The sequence below is a fragment of the Lycorma delicatula genome, chromosome 3 (assembly GCF_047948215.1).
Source record: "Lycorma delicatula isolate Av1 chromosome 3, ASM4794821v1, whole genome shotgun sequence".
In the NCBI taxonomy this organism is placed as follows: Eukaryota; Metazoa; Arthropoda; class Insecta; order Hemiptera; family Fulgoridae; genus Lycorma; species Lycorma delicatula.
Window position 1 is genome coordinate 85,797,121 of NC_134457.1, and position 23,277 is coordinate 85,820,397.

A 23,277-nucleotide genomic window follows, 5' to 3' on the forward strand; every position below is an offset into this window, starting at 1 on the left:
AAACTGCGTATGCATTGAATTATTTCTATACCGAGACCACAGAGTACTTTTTCATATAAAGAAATAAACATGAATTTTTTGTATTATTTTATATAATATTTTTACACATAAAACTTAAAATTAAATTTGCTTGTGCTCCTCATTATCCGCTCAAATGAGTTTAGAAACTCTTTTTCGAGTTGAAAATCACAATCATAAAAATAGTTTTTGTTGGGAGTTTCAGCTATCTAGTCACAAATGGTAAATTTTTTCTTTGATTATGCGTCACAGATTATTAAGTTTGGACATCTAGGTGAATCCCTACTTAAATTTCGAATCCCCTACCGTTCCACCGCCTTCAAAATCCTCTTTTAAAAAGTCCCTTAACGATTGAGCAAAATGAGCCGGAGTTCCACCCAACTGTAAAATGGCATTTAGTTCCGTTCCGATCAATCGAAGCTGAGGAATAAAACAATTTTCAAGCATGTTAAGGTATGAAATGCTGTTAACACTTGTCTCAAATAAGTATGGTCCTTAAAAAACAAAAAAAAAAAATTAATTACATATAAACCAGATAAAACAAACAATTGTTTTCATTTGGTCTCATCTAATGATGAGGTTCTGATATTAAGTCAACAAGTCTTTCTTCAGTTGAATATTCTCATGTCTGCTATTTTAACTTAAAACTGTACAAATCAAAATTATCACAAAACATGAAAATAACATCTTCTAACAAACGTGCCACTTTGATAAATAATTAAAAGCAACTGATTAACCTTTATAATCACCTGATGATATATAATTTACCAAACTTATGTTGTATCACGGTAAGATAAAAGGGATAAATTAATTTGTTAGATTGTATTTTTTCAATCTTGTTTATGGGTTTGATTTATTTAAATCGCCTGAAGTAAAACGGGCACCAATGTTAAAAATAACGTCAGTCTTTCTGGTGAACACAATTGAGGATGTAACGTGGAAGGGCAAAAATACTCTAAACTCCAGTGGATTTGGCAAGCAATTATACATTTAATTACGTGAAGAAGGTAATGGAAAACCACTTCACTCCTCAATTTCCTTAATACAGCTGAAATAGGGCGCTTATTATTCTTTATGATTACTGTGTCATTTAAGTAATGCCATTTTATTAACAAAATGAACTAAATAACCGGTCGTCTTCTTGTTGCACCCATTACTGCGCAATTATCAGAACTGACTTCCCTAGTCTGTAGAAATAGCATGTCTACAACGTATTCTTGCTATTTACTTTCAATTAAAAATTTACGAAACCAGTAATTGATTTTGACTTCGATAATAAAAGACTTTAAATAAATTCTGTTTTAATATAATTCGGTTGTGTCACCACAGTTATTTTTTATTTTAGCCACGTACTTCTTTTTTGTTCAATAATATAAATCAAAAATAATACTGTAATGATATTTTACTTTAGCATACTGTACGTGATAACAGAAAAATCACGTAGAGTAATCTACTTTTAAAACCAGCGTAATATTTTACGCGTTAAAATAAGTTATGAGAGAACTCTATTACTGTGTTTCCAACAAAGCACGCTTATTTTTTTTTTACCTCCGGGACTACCATTAGGTATTGCTTCAGGGGATGAGATGAATGAGAGTTTTTGTAGCGTGAGAAAATGCCATGCCTGACCTGTATCGAATCCGGGAGAGTACGCTTCGATCATTGTAATAATCGATTAGGATTGTTTTTTATTTATGAACAGGTATACCACTAAATAAATATTTTTATTAACAGTTTAATATTTTGTATGTACTGTACTGTACTTCATCTTTTTGTACATTTCATTTATAAATACAACATACAATATGCAATTTTAAAATGAATTTAACATGCCCCTTAACAAATAATATCTAATTTCAGGGATGTATTATAATGAAGCATTAAAATAAAATTACTGTCATGTTTAACGTACGTGTAAAATTCGATTGTTCAATATTTCTTTTTCTCGAATTTTAATTCTACAAAAATTCATCTTGAAGCCAGGTAACGGTTTCATGTCACTCGTATCATTCATTCATACGTGAGATTATTTATTTGTGTACTTCTTTAATATTTTTTATGTTTTAGTGTAGGTTATTCTTATATTATTGAATAAAATATTATAATATGTTGGTTAAACTATTTTCTTAATCTTTTCTATCAGAATTAATTTGAAGAATATATGTATTACTAAAACAAGCGTAAATACGTGCCTTCTCCTTGTATGCTACTTTTTACGATAGTCAGTAGCATACATAATACTAAAAAGAAAAGGGTGGTGGGTGAGACAAGTGAAGGCAGCTAGCAAGAGGTAGGTTCACCCTATTATTTATTTTACTTTACCTAAGGCACAGTCATTAATTAAAAGATAACGATAATTTATATTGTCAGTTTTATTAAAACAATGCTACTGATACTCAAAATCTATTGTGTTGATTTCATTTATGGGGTTTTTTAACCTAAAAATTACTTTTACTTTTCTGATTTATAATAAAATATTATTGGCCAAGTGATAAAATCTTCGTCGCAAATTAGTTTTTTAACAGCTGATTTTCAAATTAGTTTTTTAACAGCAGAAGTCGAAGGTTCTGAGTTTCAAATCCTAGATAAGTTACAGATTTGAATACGAGAAATTGGATACCGATGTTCTTTGGTGATTGGAGTTCAATTAACTACACATCTCAGGAATGGTTGGCCAGAGTCTGTACAAGACTACATCTCATTTACATTTCATAATATCATCATCATCTTATTGAGCCTTCTTGGGGTTGCTTATCGTTCAAAAATTGAACAAACTGCGAAGTATACATTAGAAAAAAAAACAGTTGATATAAAATACAAAGACCAACAGCGCAGCATAACGAACATGCATATGATATAAATTCTAGTGGACTTCTAATCAGAGGTACAACAAAAATAATGATATGCTACTGTTAATTCATTTAAAACTATTTGACGAGAGCATCTAAATTTATTTGTAGATAATAGGAATGTAAATAAATTGTACATTCCCATTTATGTATATTAACGGTATAATACAGTGCAGAGAAATAGTATAGATTTTTAAACTAGTTAATTTTCCGTCTTTGTTAGACACCAAAAGTTATCTATTGTCCCTACTGGTGTTACAGTTCAACATTGTATAAAATATCTCCATAAAAATATTTTTTTCTAATTGGTATATCTTATTTCCTTAAATCTTTCCCGAATATTCATAAAAATTGTTTTATATTAGGGGTAGATTTGATATTCCAAGAAATTTCCGGATAAAATTATTTTTAAAAAAATTTTGATTAGTTTAATTTTTATACCTTTAAAAATGCATCTTCATGGGTTTCCTTGTTTCACCCTCAGAATATAAAAAAGTATCTCTGAGAAAATTTGTTTATTTTATTTTAATTTTCCTATAAATGTTTTGCTAAAACCATTTTAAACGAATAAATAACCAAAAATAGAAAAGTTTTATTGATAGGAAGTGAATCTCAGTTTAAGTTCTAGAATTTACCACCTTCAGCGAGAAAATTACAAAAATATTTCTGCTGAAGGGGAACGGAACATTTCCTTCAAAATTAACTTTAAAAAAATATTTACTATAATTAAAATTGTTGTTTTTCAGAACGTTAAGTTCGTATTATTAATTCTTTTTTATTATATCGTGAGTAAAGTAAAAAAAAAGCCGGCAAAGGGTGTTAACTTTCCCGGGTTTGTCCTTGACAGGATTTTACTTCAAATACATCATGCAGTTTTTAAATATTAACGACCAAATTATGAAATATTTAGAAAAAAATTGCAAGAAAGATCAAAGTGTTTACAAAAAAATTTGGTTCTGATTAATTTCAACGATCAAATTACTTTTTACCTTAAAAATTTGTAATATTAAAAGTACAACTTAGAAAAAAAAAATCAAAATTCTTAGTAAAGGTTTTTCCAGTTGACCCCATTGACCAGATAACGTTTCTATCATCAAAATTATATTGTATTTACAGTATAATAACTAAACAAAAATGTAAAAAAAATTCAGTCCCATTTGATGCCCTTGCCCGAAAGTTACCTCAAATAACAATTCTAATGACTGCTTCAACTTGAAAAACCAAAAAAGAATCAGAAATTATAAAAGATTCAAAAACATTTTTCAATTTTTCAGTTGGGTACAATTAGACCCCCTACTTAAAAAAATCCTCCCATGTTGTTTAATACTAGATATAGTTGAAATCTCGACTTTGAAAATTAAAGTTTAAGAAACTGATATTTTAAGAACGGGTCCATTCAGCCCCTTGTGTTTTGGGTTGTGGGGGCTTAAAATTTTATTTATTGGAGTAATTGTTTTCTTCAGTAAAGTTAACCCGATTGGCCATCATTTTTATTGAAAAAAATGTATGGGTACAGTGATGTCTCCTTGCCCAAGGGATCGAAAATCAGGCCAAAGATTCTTGGACTGATTTTCGATATATATATATATATATATATATATATATATATATATAGAGAGAGAGAGAGAGAGAAACACTCGTGCTATATTTAAACTTTTTGTTCAACGAATTTTTGAGATATGAGGCAAAAGTGTTTAGAAATAATGTCGAAAATCCCCCGATCCCTAAATCCGACTTAAAACTTCGGAATTTTAAATATTTCAATAAGTTTTTTAATCGTACTAAAGCTCACTTTTAAACAATTTGAAATTGCGAAAATTATCCCTTTCCTTTTTTAATTTTGTCCAAAATTTAATACCATCAATACTTCACACACAGAAATTTTTAGGGCCATTTTCGAAGAAATCACGTAGATACCGAAGTCCGGAGGTATTAATCAAAATACAGGACAACAAACATACAAAATTACTTACATACATGTCCCAGAAATTTCTAAAACTGGTTTTTGTTATTTTTTGGCCTGGGGGGCCTTGAAACGTTGATATTTGCAAAAATGCTAGTACTCAAAATTGTGGCGGATTGCTGTAGTTTCCTTTTATAACTATGCTGCTGCAGCAACAATAGAAAATAAATGAGAAATTAAAAATTGTATCCTGTCAAAAATAGTTTTTTTAAGATAACAGATAGTTAAGGTAAAATTAAATTCAGGTTTAAAATAAGGCTATCCTTAAATCTCTATTAAAATCTGTCCACTCATTCTTGTGTAATATCACAACAGAAACAAGTAGATATAATAAGTTGAATTGTTCCAGCATTGTAATAAGCATAATTGTATAATATAATTAGAATACGAGTATTTAAAAAGGAAGAATGTAAATTTAATATTACGTAAAACAGATGATAATAGTTTTTTATCAAATATTTGCGTTAAAACTGAATTACAACACAATACATTACATTAATAATATGTTATATTACATTAAAATTTTTATTTACTTTACATTAATTTATATGTGCAATACACATTACATTTATTAATAGCAATTAGAATTTAAATGAATATTTTTTTCTTTTACATTTTCAGAAGCTCACGTACTATAAAACTGCTCTTTCATAGCAGTAATTACGGAGGGGAATTCGCGTTGTTTTTCTGACTAGCATTCATTCATCTCCTACGCGGTAACCTCACACAATTTTTTGTTGTAATTCTCATAAAACGATATGACTTTAAAATCTGCATTTGCTCAATGTCATTTATTCAATATAGCCATAGTTAAATGATATCAAACTTAACTGGAACTAGATTTTATAGTACAAACCAACTCTATCCTTTATTTTTTTAAATTAAGCTTCCTAATATTTTAGTAGATACTTACATGTCAGCGACATGTAAGTTTCATTAAATTACAACTTAAAAAAATTTAGGATCATCACTAAAATTTTTTATATGAAAGATAATGTTTGAAGAATAATTTTCCCGGATTTATCCTTGACTGAGTTATATTTCAAATACTTCATGGGATGATTTTTTTAAAAATGTTAATGCCTTAATCATGCAATATTTAGAATATAATTATGAAAAATATCAAAATGATCACAAAAAATTTGACTCCCTTGGTCAAATAAAAAACTATTAAAAGTATGATTGAGAAAGTAATAAATTACAGAATTTAAGTTCTTAAAATTGTGTAAAAAAATACAAAGGTACAGCCATAATCCTGACCTCCGTATGGGAAGATACTCGCCTTGTAACGATTCCGGTTGCCACACCACCCCCGCTTTACCGGAGGTTATCTTTTACATCCTCTAAACCTGATAACACATCACAGTCATCAGTTTGGTTTCTGTCAGGATACCACCGATGCAAATGCCTCGGCAGACATTTCCATCAGTGTACTTACACAACTTATTATCGCCTTCGTATGGCCTCTTCAAACTACGACCTCCTACCATAACTTACAATTCTCAACTATCAAATTAATCGATTCGCGGAAGCACGATCCCCACGCCTACTGTAACACCGAAGGTTTCACACAAAACTCTTCCTATATATAATTTCAATTAGTCTATATATTCAGATCATTACATGACTGAGGCTTTAAACACCAAAATACTACCCTCATTCCAACAAAACAAAGTGTTGATCGCAACAACGACAATTTTGTCCTCCAGTTCAGTTTACTCAAAGTTATCTATACTTAAAAATCAAGAAAAAAATTCACAAATTTAATAAGCCTCTAATGAAAATATACCCTATTTCTCTCTGCTCTGGTCTACTTTCAGGAGCGAGGTCAATGACTACACTCTCCCACACCGCCGCTTCATCATCACAGAGTTCTCCACACACCATTCTCATCCTAACAGCGAGTATCTCGGCTAACGTCGAGTATCTTTAGCTCGATGCCAATACGTCCATCTTAGCGAAGTAAGTATCTAGGTGGGCCCCTTACCATCCGGGTTGCTATTCTATCTGTACATCTGTAACAGCATCAGACCCCCTCAGCCTCCCTCTGCAGGGCTAAGAATCTGAGGAAGCCAGCAACTCTGTTCCATTTCCTTTTAATTATCCAGTTAACTTGCAGATCAAAACCAGAATTGATCCTCGCAAGCTCTCTAGCTATTTTGGTACGTTCAGTTTCGTACCTGGGGCAGACACATAAGACATAGCGCACATCATCAATGGCCCTACACTCCGAACACAAGCTTGAATTAAACCAAATCTGGCCAATCTATCTCGAAAAACACTACAAAGAGAAGGAAACTGTGTAATATGCCGATTGGGGTAAATCCACCTAACAACCTGCATATTTCTCACATCAGGAAAAATATCATGCCATCGGACGATTTAGTCCATCTTACCTGCCATAAATGGAAACCTTGGTTGACTATTTCTTTTATGCGCCCAGAGGTAAGTTGGCCTACCTTTTTGGAATCACACTGTAATTGGTGCTCAGTCGCAAGGATATCAATGGGCTTAATACCAGAAATAACAAAGATCACCTCTCGAGAGACAGTCTTACAGGCACCAATCACAGATAACAATTGAAGAAAAAAATGTAATTTTTTAGGAAGGGTGTGAAAATATTTGGCTTAATTTTTTTCAAGAAATATAAAAAGTAAGGGCTATCAAAAAATTAAGATTTTTACATTTTAAATGCAAAGGGGTAATTACGAGATGAATTTAAAATAAATTGCAAAATTTTTTTTAAATTAAAAAAAATATTTTTTGTTGATGGAGAAAAAATTGTTATAGTGCTTAAAGGCCTATTGATCTAAAAAATACAGATGACAAAAGCTCTCATTAACGCCTTTTCTGAAGCAAAACATAGCTAAAATAAGCTAAACATATAGTCATTTTTCAGGAAGGGAGTGAATATTAAATAAAATAAAAGTAGTTTGTGATCTTGATAAAAAGACTTCAACTTATGTAAGAAAACGTTTTGCTCAATTGCTCCAATAAAGATTTGAAATTTTACTTCAACCAAAATACCTCCACCCCTTTTTCCAATTTTTTGCAAAAATTCAACAAATTCCTTACGCCCGAAGGTAAACCCTGTCTACCAAGTTTGTAGGAAAAGAAAACATAAATTAATGTAACCCGTAATAATCTTTAAATAACTGCATCTTGACCTAACATATATCCCAAGAAGAAGAAGAAAATTATATTTTCTTTACATTCAACGACAGTGTACTTATCTATGAAGCAAATCGGTCAGTGGGGTATATATATATAAATATATATATATATATAAATATATATATATATATATATATATATATATCAAATACAGGCCAATATATATATGCTCATACGTACAAACGTGTCAGACAAAAATAAAGTTTTTGAACTTGGGAGCATTGACATTTTTCATAGATTATTTAAAATTTATATAAATTTATTATGTTTTTTGCTTAAAAGTTTTTTAAATGTCTCGTTAAGGCACTAACTTAAAAAAATAACAATTTTGTTAGATTTTGTTTACCGATCTATATACTTTCCCGTTATAGCTAAGTTGCTGCAGCAGCATATATACCCGGGAATGTAAAAATAGCAGTATGAAGAATGAAATAAGTACAAGGTTTCTGATAGCTGATACATGTTATGCACGTTAATAATCGTGTGAACTGAATTGCAATAAAAACTAAACAAATGAAAAAGAAACCAAAGAATAATAATTGTTATATATGTGTAAAAATATAAACTGGAAAATTAACTAAATAAATAAATACAAAAATCATTGTTCGAAAACTGTCTAGCATTGTTTGGGCCAGCCGAATAAGGAGAGTTATGAAAGAAAAAAAATTGTATAGAAATATATATAAAATTGGAATGAAAAAAATATTAGGAGACTTGTTGAAACGAATCATGAAAAAAGTGGAAAATGTAGTAAAGACGTATCGTATATAATAAAGAGACACCACAAGGAAATAGATCGCCGGTCAGACTTAAACTATATTACAAAGACCGAGTAATAAAGTGTTTAGTTTCCTAGGAACCGCACAGGACTTGATAGATGACAGAAGGAAATGGAAGCTTTTGACGAATGAAGACAAATTTGACCCACGTTTATGAGTTAGATGTGCAAGTACTGGTCTATTCCACTCTCTAAATTGTTGGAAGAAATGCTGAGTCATTACACTCCAGAGGTAGAGAGAGTTTGTACTAGTATCATTAAAAAAATATATACTTTAATTTTTTTTTAATATCTTTTTTTTGTGACCTAACTAAACTATCTTATTTGAAAACATTTTGCAGAATCTTCTTTATTTAGACTTGAAACACTAAAAGAGTCGTTTTTGTTTTACAGCAGTTTCATCTGCTACTTACTAAGGTAAGGTAAGGTATATCGTTAATAAAAAATTGATTAATTTTGTAATGTGAGTTATAGTAATGCTAAAGGTATGTAACACATTTGCATTTCTTAACAATCTCTTTCATACCGGAAATACTCAAAGCTTGCATTCAAACAATAAGTACTACTCGTCAAAGTTGAGAAAGCTTCAACATATAAAAGCCCAGAAGTTTTATTTAGGGTGTCTGATAATGTTGGAGCTACTAATAGTACAATGGAGGTGATAGTGTACTGCGACAACGTCTTAAGTAGCAAAAAGCCAGTCCAGCCTTTCCAGCTATCCATTCTCAACCATTGCTTCAAGAAAAATTTCAACTTTACGAGTACTGCAATACGTGTTTCTTGCACCATTGTATAGGTGGTGAAAGTTACATGATGTTTTAATACCTCATAAACTGGAGAATACATTTTACTACTCTGTCAACTACTTTCGTTAACAAAGACAAAATTTTAATGTCAACTCGTCAGCCTTACGCTCAACTATTTACCTGTACAACTTTATAAATACATTAAATAAATTAAATGCAATAAATAGCACTTAGAATTTATTCAACCAATTAATTTAAATTAGTTTAAAGATTTATTAAACAAGAATTTGTATTATTTGATAATGGAAAATAATTTCCTATTAATTATTTATGAAAAACATTTACTTCAAGATTTTTCGGAACGTGATCAGTTTTTACTTTTCCGACTGTTATAATGTAAAAAAAGCTGACAACACAGTTGTAGCATTTTCTTGTCACGCGGCTAAAGCCGCGTTCCGAGTGGGGTAAAGCGCCACGTGGCTAAAACCGCGACCCGAGAAAGTCATACCACTGTGGGTTGTTTCTGACGCACGGCTTACATATACATACACACAAACTTAATTTAGAATATTTATCGTTTTATTTAAATACAATATTTTTTCGTTAATTTAATTCAATGATTATAATTAAAGTGCGCACGCATACTATATTTAATTCGCGTGGGTGTGGCGGTACTAGCGGCGACGGTCGATACTAACTAAACTAATGTAATTTCACAACTTATATAGAACAAACTTCGCTTGTACGGTCGGAAAGACTGGTGTAGCCGCGACGCTTAACGCACCAGCTACCGAGTCAACCGGGCGATCGAGTTCGAGACCCAGCCAAACCGAGTTACTTTTTTACACTATAAATGTATTAATTTAATTCTACCATTCACCTGTGACGTCAAGACAGCAGAAGACTAGAATAAATCAAAACATTTTTGGGGTGGAGGTACGATTTTACAAAACGTTTTTTTTTTCAAATATTGTTATTTTTTTATTGTTAACAAATGTGCCTAAGAAAAGTATGACCTTTATTAGGCAAAATCTCGAGATGCTGAGGGTGACCATATTCTACAGTCTCATCCCATTGATCTTTTTAAGTCGAAAATTTAATGGCATCAAGGATCCATATATAGAAATAATCTGTATGTATGGTAAAAGTCGGTCCAGTAGTTCTGGATATAGATTTAGAGGCCAACACCGAACACACACAAGTACATACGAATATTAACATCCGGAAAATCTCCGTCCGGTTTTTTTTGTTTTTGGGGTTCCTTAGGTGTCAAAACGTCAAGATCCAGTGAAAACCGCATATGCTCAAATTAGATCGATTACAATACTTACCCTTCTGGAGCTATATCTCTGCTTTAGCGCTATCTAGACGGGAAAGTAAGGAAGTGAACCTGTTGCTACTGGTATGAATTTACCCATTTAAAATACTTTAATTTTTTGATGTATAAAGATCTCTTGAACTCAAAAAAATGTAAAAAAATAGATTAAAAATTCTGTGTTTATATACGTAAATTCAATGTTTGTGTATATCTGTGTGTGGTCTCTTCTTTTTAACTTTTCTATCTCAGGAGTAGTTTAACTTAAAAACCATGAAATTTGTGTTGTAAATTAAGTAGTAAAAGAGGATTGAGCGTAATACATAAAAAAAAAAAAACAACAAAAAATTGAATAGGTATTAAAATATTGAGAACGAGATTTTGAAAGGGGTTAAACTTTGTCACAGATTTGCACTTTGAGTTCGTTGTATTCTCTTAAAAAAATATCAATTAATGTAAATTAATATTGAAAATATAACATTAAAAACTTATGGAAAAGAAAATTTATTAAACTTTATTTTTGTTAATTTTTCTAATTTTTTTAAGTTTCAATGTATCGACAAAAATGTTTTTGTTTTGAATCGATATCGGTCTCTGTAGGAACACGATAAATAGTTTCACTTATTGGCATCTCTTTTCTTTTGTTTCCAGTAATTTTTAATTTTGCGTGAGTATTCTTCTCACCTTTGCTGGTTCCATTTTATTCTTGTTTTTTCTTCTAGGATCCTTCGTATGATATGAATTTTTATATGAACTAGTCTGTCTGATTTCACTGTTTCTAACTTTGCTTCTGTTAAAATTTTTTATTTATTTAAATCAAATGGTAGTTGTCTTTCTGTTGTTTCCCTGGTAAAATTTTCCTTCGTTTGTTTTCGTCCCGTCTCATCAAATGTCTGTAGAAGGCAAATCTGCGTTTCCTAATTGCTTCTGATTGTTTGTCTACCTTCGGCCAAGTTCATCGTTTATTTTGTAGTTTCCAATCTTCTGTTTTTTTTTTCAGTCTCAGTGTATTTCTTTCTATTTTTTCAAATTTGTTTATTTCTCCCTGGTCTAAGTTGTGGATTCACCCGAGTACACTACCTCCGGTCTTTACATTGTGTAGAATCCGCCGGGTTGGCCTAGTGGTAAAACTCATCGTCGTAAATCAGCTGATTTCGAAGTTGAGTTCTTAGACTCGAATCCTAATAAAAGCAGTCATGTTTATTCGGATTTGAATACTAGATCGTGAATACCGGTGTTCTTTGGAGGTTGGGTTTCAATTAACCGAACGACCCTGATATAGTCGGCCTGAGTCTATACAAGACTACACCTCATTTACACGACACGAACAAGGGACGCGCCTGCCTGCGGGCCCCGAATTCAGACAGCTTCATGGGATATCTGGAGACCCGGAATATTCATACATAATATAATACTCGGGCCATTAAACTATTATGTAATGCCTCAGTTTCCCCATCCTTGAGATTTTATTATTTTTATATATATTCTTGAACATATTTCATAAGCCTTTGAGAGTTTTATGATCCTGGTTTTATTGGTTTCTTTATTTAGCCCATTGGGCTGAAACCTTTTTAATTATATCTTTAAAAATAAATTATTATCAGGGGGAAACATTTGACAACATTTATAACAGAAGTAGAAATTAAATTACTTATTTAAATTAAGTGTCATTTAAGATGGTTTTAAAGACTTCTATGTTACCTTCAGAAAGAGAAAGAAAAAATTTAGATTTATACTAATTTTTATATTTTTTCTACTTTAATCAATCACTCTAGATTTTCAATTAAACCTGCAAATTTGTTGGAAACTAATCGTGAAGTGCTCATAACTACCTTAAATTTATTACTGATGGAAGGGTTATATTTTTGAGCTCTATGTAAATGCCAGAAAATTTCAACATCACGTTTACTTGCATATTTTTCCCTATGAAATAACATACGGAGGTGCTTGTTAATCATTTTTCTTACAACTTAATAACAAACAACTTATTGCATATTAATTTTTTTTTTTTTACATTATTTGCACCATATTATGTGACATTGAATTTTTTATGTCATTATCTGTTTTTATTATTACAGTTTTAATATATACTATCTGATCAAGAAATATAAATTAGTTTCATTTACGTTACGGTAATCGTTATATTTTTTACTGTAAACAACAAAACTGTGAGAGATTTATGAAGTTATGATGAACTCGTCTGTTTTTTGTCGTTATCATTGAATCATCTACCTTTTCATCATCATATCCTTGTCTTATTTAATATTACGACAACAAGCAAATGTTTATTTGTTTAGTCTATGATAATATTTTTAGTATGATGTATTTTTAAGTTTCTTTCTCTCTCGAGTCAAGAGGTAAATACGTAATAAGATTTTGCCGTGACAATGGTAAAAAATAAATTATTTAAAATTTTATAAAATTCTAATCGTAATCTCGACTTCTCTTGGATAAGTCTTCAGCTTCGAACAAAGTCTTCATTAAATTTATCTGATGAAATTCAGTCAGATTTATTTAATAAATGACTCGGAATATATTATTTAATCTCGTTAATCTTTAAAACATATGAAAGAAGAATTAACAGCAGATTAATAACTTGAAGCGTCTGATATAATACATCTGAATAAACTAAATCGTTATAATCCAGGATATTATACATGGTTTACTTTTCCCATAAAAAAAATATCGGATATCACAAGTATTCAGAACTAGTGATTAGTTGAGCATACTGAAGTATCTCACGTTTAGCTAATGCCGAATAATTTAATACTAATTAAAACTATGACTATAATCTTTTCATATTTTAATTTTCTTTGCTGATGTTAAAGTTTTAATTAGGAGTACAATACTATTCGTTGATAGTTTCTATTTCAATACGGGTGTATATTGTTTTCCAAAGTTATTCCTTTTTTTTAAATTATTAATTTCTTTATTGATAAAAGAAATCTAATAAATAATTACCTTAGAATATTTAATTATGTAAAATCTAAAGTAAAACTATCAATTTTATTTTTTAATAATAACCTTAAAAAAGTTTAAAAATTTTTTTTCGATTTGACCATTTCTGGACCGCCTGAACAAACTTTGTATTTTGTTTTAATCTTCTCTCCAGTCATGATTTTTCATAGTTTTTCTCTGTGTTCTGTAATTCTCTGTTTTTGTTTCCATTTCCATCTTCCTAATTTTCTGTTAAGCCTCCGGAACCACCGTAAGGTATTAATTCAGAGGATGAATGAGGATGATATGATATAAAGCTATAGGAGCTTTATGAGCACCTATATACACTTTTTTCTTCAAATTGTTTGAAAAACAGATAGACTCCTTTTTCACGAAAAAAATTTAATCAAAATTAACAGGCTACTTTTCTCAGACTTTATTCATTTTACTAGTTTCTAACATTTCTTCTGCTTTTCTACGCTTAATTCAAATAAATCTCTAAAAGAGTTTTCAGTGATTAAATTTAAACCTATCTTAAATTACGTTTTTATGTAAATCTGTTGATTTATTGAGTAATTTTTTAATATACCGTATTTACTCGGGTAATTTACGCACCTCTTTGATTAACATTTTTTTAATCTAAAAATAGGTGAATGACTTATGTGAGGAAACGATTTTAAATAGCTTTATAAAGAAACTAAAAAGTGATAATCAGTGAAAAAATGATATTTATTTGAGTGAATATTTTGCTTTTGAATATTTAAAAAAAAATTTATATAAAAATTCAAGTGCGTGAATTACGCGATGGCATGCATTACTTCAGTAAATACTGTATTGACGAAAAAATTATATAAACATAGAAAGAGTTTCTACAGCCAGATCAAATTCATGAACAAAAATAGACTGACTAAACAGATTTTCGATTTCTTCATGAACAGAAAAATCAAGACAAACTGGTTTAAACACGCTAAAGAAGACATGAAAGAACAAAAAAAAATCCACGAAAAGAGCATCACCGACAGACAGAACATCAGAACGACAATGAAAAATGAAGACCTAAGATGTCAAGGAAATCTTAGCCAAAAAGGAATCCAAGATGTTGGATGAAAGGAGGAAAGCGACTTCAGAAAGACTGAAAGAATATTAGGATAAGAGAAAAGAAAAACACAACGGAAACAACTTGATCAAATATATCCCTAGCGGGTGAATTCGAAAAAAATCGTAGGTCCGGAAATGATTTTCAAGTTATGGCTGCCGAAATATTTTTACCCGAATTTTGTTCTGTAGATGTACAATGTGGTATCAAAATATTTTTATTTTGAATACAAAATTAGGTTTTTTTATTTTATTTTACCTGAAATTAAAAAAAAAATAAATGTTCCCAAAACTGTATATCTAATATTTTTTGAGAAACGCCAGGTAAAAAAAAATCAAATCAAAAACCCTATTTTTTCTGGTTTGGTGTAAAATATCTTGCTAAATTTATAATTAAAAAATAAATTTCTATAACAAATTTTTAGGGAATTTAATTCAAAGAAAATTTATGTAAATAAAATCAATAAAAAACAATACTAGTTCTACAAATTAGAATTAAATAAAAAGCAAGATAGAAATTTTTATTATTTTCAATAACAATTAAACAAAAAAAAATCATAATTATTAATATTCAAGCTAGTTTTAATTAAATTGATACATTTAACTTGTTTCCGAAAATCTTGTGTTGTAATCCAAAAAATATTCACGTAAATATAAGAGCATTTACTTAAAATTCGGTGATCAGATCATTTCAAGAACAAATTTAAGTTTACAAACCTCACTTTTCATCCGACCCCATAATCAATAATCTAACTGAGTTAGGTCTGGAGACCTTGGTGACTAATTAACACATGATCCACGATCCATCCATTTTCCAGAAAAAAATTCACTTAAAAGTCTAGTAATGTAAAATCCCATGCGTTTTAAGAAACGCCTTTATACTGAAAATTAATATTTTGTATTCCATTTTGGTTAAGAAAAATTTTTAAACCGTATTGTAAATAAAAATGTTTACTAAGAAATTGTAATTAAATTTATTAAATTTTTTCCAGCCTGATGCAAGCTATTGCTATCTATCAGAAAAACGATGGTGTCACAGCACATAGACTAGCCGAAATAATAACTTTTTTTTATGACCATCTAATCTCAAAACGATTAAACCTTATAAATTTCCTGATGTTACCTCAAAAGCTTTTTTCTTTGGGGCTTTTGAAAAATAATAACTATAACAATAAAAGAAAGATCAAAAATAGAAAATGAATATGAAAAAAATTAAATAAGCTATATTATGATTAAGATTAAACAAATACGTTACATTTTTCAACAATTATCATAAAATTCTGCTTTAAAAATTTAAATGGAAAATATTAATACATCCAGATATAGTAGATTTGATAATAAATGTGTAGAAGATAAAATTACGGAGAAGGCGACGATTGCTTGTATAACACTGATGTTAACAAAGCAGATGATGGAGAGCATATGATGCAAATACGTTGATAAAGATTATTAAGGAATAGAAAGAAGTGGAGAATAACACCGAAGCATTGAAATGATAATTAATGACTCAAGTAAAAGTACTATTTAAATTTAAAAAATTCTCCATTCCACCACTTTTATAAATGATTTACTTTATTGGTAAAGTTATAAATAAAACGGCCTGCCATTATTATGACCAGATTTGTTTTGAAAAAAATTGGCGTTAAAGGGACCAGAGTGAAGCGATATATGCCGTTACGATAGATATTATTTCACCCTGTCGTAACCGAAATGCTTTTTCAGCAATTTTACATTAAAATTTCCTTTTTGGAATTTTTATTGGTAATTGTAAGAAGTTTTTAAATCATTTGAGATCTAAATGAAATTTGTAATTGGATGGTACTTAAATGGTTGAAGAACATTAATTTTTTATTGGAAATACATGTATATAGTTACTGTATGTTTTGTATTGCTTTTCAAGATGAAACTTTCTGAAATTAGAAAGAATTTTAAAATTGTTTAAAAACCTTACCTTCTAAGAGCTTAAAATAAAAGTAATAATTTTTGTATAATATTTTATAACAGATAATTTAACTATATCTACATAAAAACTAGAGATAGTGTCCAATTTCATTTAATTATTATTATTATTAATTTTTTACATCAGAAGAAAAATAAATCTTGTTGCGTGAATAGCTCATTATTTTTAGCTTTATAAAAATTAGGCTCAGTTTTGGCCTAACTTTCAACCACATTAGATAAGGGTGCACGTATTTTAGCCATGTTGAATAACATTCGGACCAAATCAGGCCGATTTATTAAAATAAATAAATATGCCCAGAAAACTCAAATACTCCAATAAATAAGCCCCAAAAAACAAAGGGACTGAATAGGACCGTTACTTAATATCTTTTTAAACTTTTATTTTCATGTTTTCAATATCCAACTGTATCCAGTATAAATGTACATGTTTACGTCGATATAATAGCTTCATGAATTTTATGCAATTATTATATTGTTTAAAATAAATCATACTTTACTTTTGACTTTGAAGTGGCGTAAAAAAAACTATATTCTGTAAGTAAGGGAAAGTATGCTAATCGAATCAAATTTTGCATGTCAGAGTTTTTCATATCTTAACGTTTCACGACCCCACCTTTTATCAACAAAACACAATTTTAGCATTGAAATATTCCGGATTATTTACGTATATTGGTCTACTTTTTGTTGATATGTCCAGATTAAATGGACCATTTTGGCGCAATGAATTCTGTATGTAGTATTGATGCTATTTAATTTTCCTCACAATCAGTCGCGGGGGGGGGGGGTAGGAAGATACAGACTTTATGGGCCTTTCTTTCTTTTTCCTGTTTAGCCTCCGGTAATTACCATTCAGATAATACTTCAGAGGATGATATGTATGAGTGTAAATGAAGTGTAGTCTTGTACAGTCTCAGTTCGACCATTCCTGAGATGTTTAGTTAATTGAAACCCAACCACCAAAGAACACCGGCATCCACGATCTAGTATTCAAATCCGTATAAAAAGTAACTGACTTTACTAGGTTTGAACGCTGGAAATCTCGACTTCCAAATCACTGATTTGGGAAGACGCGTTCACCACTAGACCAACCCGGTGGGTTAGCTTTCATGAGCCTAATATCTCAAACTTTTACTCAAGTATAGGATACTCTAAGGATAGGTAAGTTTTTTCAAATAACTATTGCTCAAAGCTAAAATATTTTCTGATGATGTACGGTATTTTCAAACCATACATCATCAAGGTGGGAGACATAAAAACCTTTTTTTTTGTCATTTCTGGACTCAAAATCACATTCTTGTATTAATTAGAATTCTTTTCTCACCAGGATAAGGAAAGAAGCCTAATCTTTTGAATTTTTCATCAGTTACCGCTTTGATCGATTGATATCTTCACACTGGATAATTCAATTTTTATAAATTTTTGTAGAATGACGTTTGAATGTGAGTCATTAAGGCCGTTTAAGTTTACTTACAATTGGTCAATTGGGTGGTGATAGTCACCATAGGTCCCTTATACTAGATCGTGGATACCGGTATTCTTTGGTAGTTGGGTTTCAATTAACCATTTATCTCGGGAATGGTCGACCTGACACTGTACAAGATTATATTTCATTTATATTCATACATATCATCTTCATTCATTCTCTGAAGTAATACCTTACGGTGGTTCCGGAGGCTACACAGAAAAAGAGAGGGTTTCTTATCTCATAATTTTATTCAAAGTGTAGAATAATTTGTTTTTATATATTTAATATCTCAGGAGGTCTATAAACCTTTGGTTTTTCTTGTGCCCCAACAGAATTTAAATTAAAAGGATGTGGGGAAAAAATATTTTTTCCCGTTTTTTTATGTATTGTAAAAATTTCCTATTTATTGGTTAACGAGGTCACACATTTAAGAATGTTGTTATATTTTGAAGTCAATCGGTTAAAGGCAGTGAGTTAGTTTAAGGGAGTATAAGACTATGGGATATAGTTTATAGGACTAATTAAATATAGAGATCACGGTTTGGCATAAAATTCTCGCTCACTGAAATGGGTGTCAAAAAAGTGGGTGAATTGGGTATCAGTTGAATTACATAATTTAATTATTCGTATGCAGTAGTTCGCCGAGGACGAAGCCGTCTGTAGTCAAATTTAAATAATTTATTTATAAGTATTTTTTTAATTTCTATATAAATATTCTTAAGTAGAATATTTCATAATAAATATTATTTTTTTCCAAAATTATATAAATAATTAGACAAAGATCTTCATAAAAAAGAATAATTAAAAAAAAAATTAATAATAAAAATATAAAAAAATATTGTTAGACATATTTACCATAAACACATAACGTAGTATGGTGTCCAGCATACGAAGAACACAAATACAATTATGACTGTCATTTTTAATGTTCGACCTTTAGCTCGACTAAGAAAACCCAGGCTAGATCGACGGAATTTTTCTGAAAAAAAAAAAAAAAAATAATACAAGTTACTTATAAAAACAATATATTTTATTCCAGAATAAAAATATTTCATGTCAGGCTTATTAGCGAAATTTTAGAGGAATACCTCACATAGTACTATAAACCAAGATACAAAGCTCACCTGAAATGCAGGTGATATACAACCCTACAAATAACAATTTCACTCCACAGTTCACTACAGAGATTGGTTGTATAATTAGTATCATTACTTTAAAAAAAAAGAAACTTTAATTGGTGCCTATCATATGTTAGATGCTTTGTGTGATGCACATCTAAATGAAAATCTGGGACAGATGATGTAAAGTGTTCTTTTCAGTTTTGAAACAATGCATTATTTACATTGCTCAACATCAATAAGGAAATTTAGTTTTCCATTTTTAAGCAGTCGATGTCCGAGTGTCGTTCAATTATTCAAGAGACAATTGACTAGAACAGATATTATTTATTCATTGACAATGAAACTAACACTACTTTTCAGCATAATCCCCGCTACATTTAGGCTCTTGTTCCATCTTTCCGAGAGTTTTCTTATTTTTGTTGTAATGAATTGTTTATGTTTGTATCTGAGACATTCTTGTACCGAACTTTTAAGCTGTTCTTGTTGCCAAACTTGGTGCAACGTAAAAACACTTCGAGAGAACCAAACAAAAAAAAAAATATCACGATAAGAGATGGGAACGGTAAGGTGAATGTGGCAACAAATCCGACTTTCGAATATTTTTCATCTCTTTTTTATTATGCAGAAGAATTACGCTTTTTGAGAGAGGACCAGGATGTTCAATCCTTACTTTCAATTTATTTTCTACCATGTCACAATAGTAATCTCTGCTGATTGTACATTGTTCTTCCAAATAACAGCAATATATTGGGACTTTTTAGTTCCAAAACACATTACTGTCACTTTACCGTGAAGATTTTGGATTTTTTTTTGGCCAACGAACTCGGTTTTTCCAATCCATATTCTGACATCTAGATTCCGGCTGAAAATGATGAATCCAAGTTTCATTACGAGTTATTAAGTGATCTAAAACAGTATACCTTCAGCTAAAAACCATTGTTTAGCTCTGTAAAAATGTGAAATCGGGTGTCTGTAATATTGAGTCAACTGACTTGGAACACACCTTGAACACATTTTACCGTATTCAGCTAATTATGGATAATGGATGGACAATGCCGATATTTGCAATACAAATTTCATGAATTTCCCAAATTTTCATTTGTCTGTCCTTGCAAATAATCTCATTAATGCGATTTGCAATGCGGTTTTTTCGTCTAAGGAAACATCCATCGCTCTTCCACTACGATGAAATGGTGACACTTGTCCTACCGATTTATATTCTTCATCCCATTTATAAAACTTTTCACTATTATAAACTTTTTACCGTGCTGTTTTAACATCCGCGATGGAAATTCGGCTCGTTTTATACTATCAAAAAATAAAACATTATATTATAACACACTGTTCTTCCACGGTACACGTTTCAAGCGGAGCTGCCATTTTGAAATAAAAAGAGAGATTATTATAATGTGAATTCTTTTCAAACAACTGATATTTTCTATATCAGGGGTACGAACCTGAAGTTTATCAATTTAATATTTTTTTATTGTTGCCATTTCTCTCTTAAATTATTGAATGATCTTCGAATTTAAAATAAACACCACTGACTATTTCTTGTGTTCTTGCGCGTGAAAACTATGGAAGAGTTCTTGGCAACGAGCGGTCACACGAATTACTGTTATATTTAAATGTTAATTAATCTCAGTTTTGAGCTGTTAAAATTTATTGCACTTTTCTGTAGACTGCAGTGAATAGTGTATTAGACCCAGTATAGAACTATATGTTCTATTTTAATATTATGAATAATAAAAATAAAAATATAATATTAATGTTATTACAATTAATAGTGATGAAATTTATAAAGAAAGATGAAAGTGCGAGAAAATTTAGATTTTTTGTTAGCAGATTGAAAAATTAGTAGTTGCTAGTATCGTTAGATACTAGATAATGTTAAAGAAAACCAAAACTGGCAGTAATTCTACAAACCTGGCAGTAAAAACTTAAAGAAGTATGAAGTTTTGAATTTTAGACATTTTAATTTTTGAAAATAGTATCGGGTTACCTCTGGGTGATTCTGATAAACTACTTGTCAATTTAAATTATTTTTATACTTAAATATACAATATTAGATGTGCTTAGGGTCAGGGAAACACAAGATCTAAACGTCGGAAAACGGGTGAGACCCGTGCAAGATCAAAGTCCGTGCCGCGTTATCAGTACTTTAGTCAATTAATATAGTCACTCTTTTGAGTTATGGCGTTCTATTCAGATGATATTCTTTCTGAGAGAGAGGTTAGGGTTAAACAATTTTTATATTTTCTATACAGTTTATTAAAAGAAGTAGATAAATCTAGAAAGAAAAAATTTTGAAACTAATTTATGAAACGTTTTATGCATCTGCTTCTCTGATGAGATATGTGATTACAAAAGCAGAATATATGTTTTGTTTTACTCAATGTAGTATTGTTTAAGAGGTGTTTTAAACAGCGACGCTTGTAACTAACTGTTCTTTTGAATCGCTACGTAAACGGTATTGGGAAAGTTACGTCAGTTAACTTGTTACTCTAAACGCATTATTATTATCCAGGTTTATAATGCTCCACGGCAGTTTATAATCTCTTTCACAGTTTAGAAGTTGGTCTTATTCAATGTATTTAATGAATACCAAGGACTTTATATGTATTGATATCAGAGGAATTCAAACAATGTTAAATGTAACTTAATCTTTAACTGGAACTAAACTGGGGTTTCAAACATTGTGATATATATTAACATTTAATATATATATATATTTGATATATATATATATATATTAACACTTGGGGGAAAGTTTAATATACTACATAGTAGATGATCTTTAATTTACTTTAATTTCTATTGAGGTGGTACGATTTTTGTTTTCTCTATTCATAATTAAAAAAATCCTTTTAAAAATACTTTGTTAACATATAAATTAGTGATGTTTGCCTATCAATACAGAAGGAGAAATCTAAGTCATGAGAATACTGATTAACGTAGTAGTTACAACAGTCTAAGCGAAAAGAAAACGTATCAGTTTTGTATAACACGCACAAGCATTATTTAAAAAAAATATTTCATCCTAAATTAATAAGTAGTATTCATAAATTATTAAAAACATATTTTTTTAGGTTAATTTAATCTTAAGTTTTTTAAGTTAAGCGTCGTTAAGAGGCTTTTAGTTAAAAGCGTCTTACATATCAGCTGAAATTTTAGAAATAGTTTTACAAATAATGAGATATGTAATGTAATAAAGTAACACAGAACATTCACTAAAGAAAACCCCTCAATAGTGCCTATAAAGAATTAAATTAAATAAATTTCAAGGGTGTAATTACAAAAAATACCATTTAACAATAAAAATATAAATTCGACCAGTACATCTTTAAAAACCGGAGTTGCGTAACTTTATATAGTCAATTTCCCGACTTCGCCGGGAAGTTATGGATTTTTAGAGTTATTATGTGAAAAAATGAAAGAAACATTTTTTTTTTATTCTCACCCATTTAATGTATGGTCTGATAGGAGTCAATACGAAGAAGAATTGTGTAAGCCTCATGAGAGATACTGAATTATTGAAAAAACGTATTCTACTCTGAGCAAAATTTCGAGCTATGTTCCTATTGTGATCGTATATCCCCACACAGTGGCTAATTGTAACGAAAATTAAATGGCATAAATGAGCCAAATTCAGAAGTCATCACAAAAATTTAATAGAAATCGTTTATTCAATCTGAAGATAACAAAAAAATCAATAACTTACCAAAAAAGCAAAAATATTAGACTTATTATCCCCCACCTCGGAATGAAATTATCCTAATACATTACTAAAGTAATCAAATCATCTAATTAATATAAGAATGTGGTTTTGATTTCATAGACGACAAAAAGAAAGA

The 23,277-nt window shown here is 30.0% G+C and overlaps 1 protein-coding gene across 5 annotated transcripts in view; it reads right to left on the bottom strand.

Moving 5' to 3' along the window:
* LOC142321764 (adipokinetic hormone/corazonin-related peptide receptor variant I-like) overlaps positions 1-23,277 on the bottom strand; it is a 737,321-nt gene that overhangs the window by 64,259 nt on the left and 649,785 nt on the right. For all 5 annotated transcript variants that reach the window (XM_075360128.1, XM_075360129.1, XM_075360130.1 and 2 more), the window contains one exon: positions 19,158-19,281. In XM_075360128.1, the coding sequence (XP_075216243.1) occupies positions 19,158-19,281 (124 nt within the window). The remainder of the gene's footprint in view (positions 1-19,157; positions 19,282-23,277) is intronic.